Source organism: Octodon degus, unplaced genomic scaffold (genome assembly GCF_000260255.1).
Source record: "Octodon degus isolate 3935 unplaced genomic scaffold, OctDeg1.0 scaffold00012, whole genome shotgun sequence".
Taxonomy (NCBI): Eukaryota; Metazoa; Chordata; class Mammalia; order Rodentia; family Octodontidae; genus Octodon; species Octodon degus.
Genome location: NW_004524588.1, coordinates 12,840,568 through 12,846,567, shown reverse-complemented (window position 1 = coordinate 12,846,567; position 6,000 = coordinate 12,840,568). Strand labels below are relative to the sequence as shown.

At 37.0% G+C, this 6,000-nt stretch overlaps 1 protein-coding gene across 1 annotated transcript in view; it reads right to left on the bottom strand.

Moving 5' to 3' along the window:
• Positions 1-6,000, bottom strand: part of Rdx (radixin) — a 64,664-nt gene that overhangs the window by 35,904 nt on the left and 22,760 nt on the right. Inside the window, exons 7-9 of the mRNA XM_004626216.2 lie at positions 5,733-5,829; positions 4,577-4,740; positions 5-93 (exon numbers count right to left, since the gene is read on the bottom strand). Coding sequence (XP_004626273.1) covers positions 5-93; positions 4,577-4,740; positions 5,733-5,829 — 350 coding nt within the window. The remainder of the gene's footprint in view (positions 1-4; positions 94-4,576; positions 4,741-5,732; positions 5,830-6,000) is intronic.

Sequence of the window (6,000 nt, the reverse complement as noted above, 5' to 3'; positions counted from 1 at the left end):
AGACGTTCCATTAGCTCTTCCTTTTCACGTTCTATTCTTTCCTTTTCCTTTTCTGCTATTTCTCTTTTCTTCTTTTCATTCTCTAATTGTGCCCTTAGAATGAATTGCAATTTCTATGTTATGAATAGAAACATTATTTGTGTAAAACCTAAATACTTAGGCATCAACAAACTACAGCACAAAAATGTTCTAAGTTTTCACTATATTCAGTTGTGTTCAAAATGTTACAGTTGTAAATACAAGAATATGCTATTACATATACTCATATGTATACATACATGTGATAGAATCCAAATATTTCTTATTGTGTGGTCAAAATCAAGACAGTCTATAACTACTTTAAAGATATTAAAAATTTAGCTGAGGGGTTTGATCCCCAGGTCTGCCAGGCTGGCCCTGCCCTCGCCCCCAGGGCATGCTGAGACAGCAATTGAGACTGGGCGTGTTGGTGCGCGCCTGTAATCCCAGCTCTTGGGAGGCTGTACACAGGTGGATCACTACGAGTCCAATCTAGCAGTGAGACCCTGAACACCCTGTAGACCCTTCCCTAAAATACAAATAAATAGATAAATAAATAAATATCAAAAAATACCAGCTACTTGGAAGGCTGAGTCAGGAGAATGCCAAGTTTGAGATCAGCCAGGGCAATTTAGTGAGATGTTATATCAAATTTTTGAAAAGGCTTGAACATAACTCAGCATTCTCTGGATTCAATCCCCAGTACTGGGTAGGAAAGAAAGACAGACCCTTTTTTTAAGGCAGATTTGAATAGGGGAAAAAAGAATTTACAAGATGATGGTTATACTACTAATTTCTATTGGTTTTTTGAAGGGAGTAGTTAATGCTTAAATTTTTATTTTGACCAACTTTACATGCTTATATAAGCAACTGAGTAATCTGAGCAACTACATTGAAGACAACAATGTGCAATGTAACAACTATTGTTGAATACCTAAAAAAAATCTGGAGATTTATCATTTGCATACAGGAAGAAGGAACAACAAATTATATGTCAGCATCATAAAAAGCTAGCTGCACAGGTGTAATACAAGAAAAGGCCTCCTTCAGATCACCAGGAGTCCTTCACTAGGGAAGTAACAATGTTTTGAAAGGAATATAGAAAAGCAAGCACCATAAAAAGAAAAACAGCCCAAGAGAGCAATAATTTTCAATCAATAATGAAAGCAGATTTAATTTCCAGGGTAGTACCTATTTATACATACACAACATGGCTAATCAGTTTTATCTCCTTTGACAATTCTATTGCAATGACAGTAGGTGTCTAATGCTCCTAAAAAAAATTATCATCAGAGCTTAGTGAGGAAACAAAATGTCTCAACCATTTAGCAACATTTGCTATGGGCCAGAGGAGATCATTTATTATAAATATAGCTAAACCAATTCATCAAACATGTACCAAAAGCCAACCATTGGTCAGAAGAAAAACTGTGTTGTTTAGTAATGTTTAGTCAATATTCAAATCACTAGTATGACCATTCATTTTTTGATTTAAAAATATGAATTATCATTTCATCTCTAACAGTTCCTTACTATTTCACAAAATGTTTATCGCTGCCATCTAGGGTAAACTCTGAATTTCAGAAACAAAACTTCATTTCCAGCCTCTCATGACAACAGAGTTTGACTATCCAAGTAATCTTCCTTCTTCTTTAAACTTACATTCTAAAGTCCCTGCAGGTCCTGGATACACAGTCTGGTGACCTCCAGGTACACTAAACCAAGAGCCAAGTTTAAGGGTTACTGTACTTCCTGCTAGTTTAATGAACTGAACTAAGGGCCTAGCACTCCACATACCAGAGTAGCTCCATTTGGTTCTGGAGTAGTTTATGGGTATTTTCTCAGCACCTAAGAGAAAAAGCCAACACTGTACTCTAGGTCTTGGGCTCATCTCTTATATGGTTGTAAACACTGACTTGCAATGCCAGAAAAGTATGTTTAAGCATATACAAGCATCTGTCTGAGCCGAGATGCCCATGTTTATAGATGTGATTTTGGTCAGTGTTTTATATAACTGCTACGATTACTACTAACAAAACAGCCCCCTAAAAGAAAAGAAGCTAAGGAAGGAAGGAAAGGGGAAAAAAAGCAATCACAATCTAGATGACTGGTGTTAAAGGCAGAAATGTTACACCAGTTTCAGTTCCAGAAAGGTTGAGACCTAGTGAGCCAGAAGTGGGTTCGAGCAGGCAACACTCGCAAGGAGAGAAAGGATACTGGAGAGCCAGATTCCTGATGACCCTATGAAAGGGGTCTCTTCTCCCAAACTGTAACCACTTTCCATATCATCTTCCCTTCCTGCAAGCCAAAGATCTCAGCTTGAATAGTGAGCACCATATACAACTGTTGTTTCTGAAACCTAGTGTGGTGGCGCACACCTGCAATCCCAGCTCTGGGGAGCTGAGACAGGAGGATCACTGCCAGTCCAAGCTGTGTACTGAGACCTTGTACCAAATAAATAATAAAAGATTTTTTAAAAATCAAAAACATTTCTGGTAAACTAGGCATATTTGATAACTGTGAATACACTAAGAATATTATTGGTGCTTCTGATAAATTATATATGTCACACGACCCTTTTTTGTTACAAATAGGTTAGTTAAGGGCTGCTTTGGGAGGTCTGGAACGTATTACGGGTATTTATTTCCCACGAGGAAAACAGCCTTGATGTACAACCAGCTTGAGTTACAACCAGCCCTCGTGAACAAACTGCATGCAAAGGTCAAGAGTCCCCTGTAATACATCAACATTATGGACAAAGAGAAACAGCTGAGACATCATCAGGAGTGGTATGCGATACAGGAACAAAACAGAAAATAACTTCATATAACTTAGCACTGCAGGGGACTTTAAGAGACGATGTAAGGTTTATGGAGATGAATATTTTAAAAAATAAAGACTAAGGCTGGGAATGGTAGTGCACACCTGTAATCACAGCACTCAGAAGGCTGAGGCAGGAGGATGCCGAGTTCAACGCCAGCCTGGGGCTACATGGTGAGTTCAAGGCCAATCTGAATTACAAAGCCAAGCCCTGTTTCAAGAAAACTATAAGAACACTACAGAAAATACAGTACAATTAAAAAAAAAAAAAATTAAGTTTTTTACTGCAGAAACCCGAGAGCAAGTATTTCACAAGGCCTGTGGTGTGGCACAGGAGTGCCAATGAATAGGAGGAGGAGCCCTTTCAGACCGACATCAGGTTAAAGTCACACCATCCTGTGTGGGACTCTGGAACTGGCACCACTATGTAACTGGAAGACACAGGAGGACAAGAAGAAAAGAGCTGAAAGCAACCATCCATTTGGCTTCTCTAGGAAGAGGATCAGGAATTACTGAAAAGCTTTGTGTCCATATGAAACACGTTAAGTCAGAGTCCCTAAGGCATTGTGAGTTAGTATTATGAAAGAAGTGAAATAATGTCTGAATATAATATTTTTAAAAGATCAATAAATACAAATACTAGGTTTATAGTAGGCAGGCCTACTAAATTACTAGATATAAATCATGTTATTTCCAGTATGTTTGAAATATGTATGTTTATTGTCCTCAATTTTGGGTGGGTGTTTTGTTTAGCTCACACTGGCCCTGAACTCATTATGCAGTCCAGGTTGGTCTGGAGCTTATGGCAAGCCTCCTACCTCAGCCTCCCTCCCCAGTGCAGGGATGACAGGCATGCTATACATCAGCCACCCTTGGCCTTCAGCTTCTATTTTTAAACTCTATTCTATTTCTTATCTTGTTCTATAAGGACCTTCTCAAGGATAGTAATTATTTGTCACAATTAATCATGAATCAGATTTGGGAGTCATGTGACTAGACTCAACAAGATGGTTCCAAGGTCCATAAAGATTGTATTCAACATCATTGCAATTTTTCAATTCTCAATGCTAACATACTTATATTGGTATCTTGTTTCAACTGTTGTTTGAAGTCCAAAAAAAAATCAGTAGCTTCAGCAAGGACTACTGCTTTCCTACTTCACATAGTGACTTTTTAAGTGGGTTCTATAATGTCACTAACATTGTTTCAATGTGTTTCAGCACATTTATGTCCTGCAACATTAAGTATTGCAAGCAAAACAAATCTGAAATTTTCTAACTACAGTGCCTGTCAGAGAAAAACATGTATGATAGAAAAAAAAAGCATGTCTGCAAAACCACAAAAAGCTATTTTCTCAGAAATACCTGTCAGAGATTTCTATCTTAAAATTTACTTAAATTTCTACCTTGAAAATTAAAACATTCTCATTTTAAATGAGGACAATGGAGTAACACTTGCAGTTTAAATACATGAAAGCATGTAAAAATCTATAATTAGGGTACTTAATGAAACTGAGCTGTCTTACATTTTAGATAGCCCACTTCTATCAACTAAAAATAAAAAGTTATAGTTGGGCGTGGTGGCGCATGCCTGTAATCCCAGCACTCAGGAAGCCGAGGCAGGAGGATCATTTCGAGTTTGAGACCAGCCTGGGCTACAAAGTGAGCTCAAGCCCAGCCTGAACTGCATAGTGAGACCCTGTCTCAAAAAAATGCAATGAAAGGCTGTACACACGCACCTCTCCAGCTGCTTCTGGTGCTTCTCCTCCCTGGCCTGCGCCTTCATCTGCTGGACCTCAATGGTGTCGGGCTTCCTTCTTCGCATGTACAGCTCATGGTTCCCCATACACAAGGCCAAGATCCGCTTATTGATTCTCAAACGAGGTGCATAAAAAACAAAATCCTAAATACAAAATATTTTTAATTTAAAATCTTTGAAGATGATGTCTTTCACATCAATCTACTGAATATCAACATTAGGAACAAATTCTGTCATATTATAGTTTAGAAATTGTTAAACTTCGTAACTCCAATTCAGACACTTCCACAAAACCACTTTCTCAGCCCCTCACACCTCAACAGTTCTGTAATGAGCTTAATATCTTAGCCATTCAGTATTTGTTTTTCTTCACCTAAATTACTATGAACACCTACTCCCTCTACTATAGAGGTCTTTAAGTGTTTTTCAAATTTTTATGATTTGTCTACAGAGACAAAATACTAGAGTGAATATGACACTAGATAAATTTTAAATATACATTTAGATTTTAAAATCCAAAGCTTCAAGTTATAAACATAAAAGTTCATGCCAGATGTGGTGGCATATTCTGAAACTCCAGCACCCAGGAGGCTGAAAAATCATTTCAAATTCAAGGCCATCCTGACCAATATAGACCTGGTCTCAAAAACCCATAAATGAATGAATGAATGAATGAATGAATGAATGAATGAGCAGCTCATAACAAAGAGTATAAAGAGTCAACTGAAAGTAGCACTGCTTCCATGACTGTCAAGCCACCAATAAATAAAAATTCTAAAACTGCTTCTTAGGAAGGGTGGTAGTTCACCTAATATTACACACTTCATAAATGAATATCAGCTAAAATAAAATGCTTTTATATCCCGTAAAAACTTTAAGATCTTGTATCTTTCAAAAACACTGTGTTATATTTTATCATGGGGAAAGTATGGAATGTTTCTCAGAAGCAGTTCAATAAATATCAACACTATTCTTCAAGCAACATCACAGGAAAGTATCAGGAATTTAAAGAATTATGGGAGGGAACAGCTCAGTGGCATAAGAACCTGCCTGGCAAGTGCAAGGTCCTGAGTTGATCCTTGGTGCTGCAAAACAACAACAAAATTAATACATAAAGATTAAAAATTTTTACTTACAGGTGCCTTTTTATCTATTGGCTTTATAACAAATTTTTTGTCATTAAATGAAATATTTCTGATTTCACTCCAGGGAAAGCCAATTTTAGGTGTTAACCTTAAAAAGACAAAAAAAAAAAAAAAAAAAAAAAAAAAAGTACATCCCTTTAATTAAAAGCAGGAAAACAGTAGACAAAATTAGTAACTTTCTGGGGCTTATGTGAATGATCACTCATAAGAATCCTAGATTTTACAAATGTATTAATGTCCTCGTAATATATGGCAGATA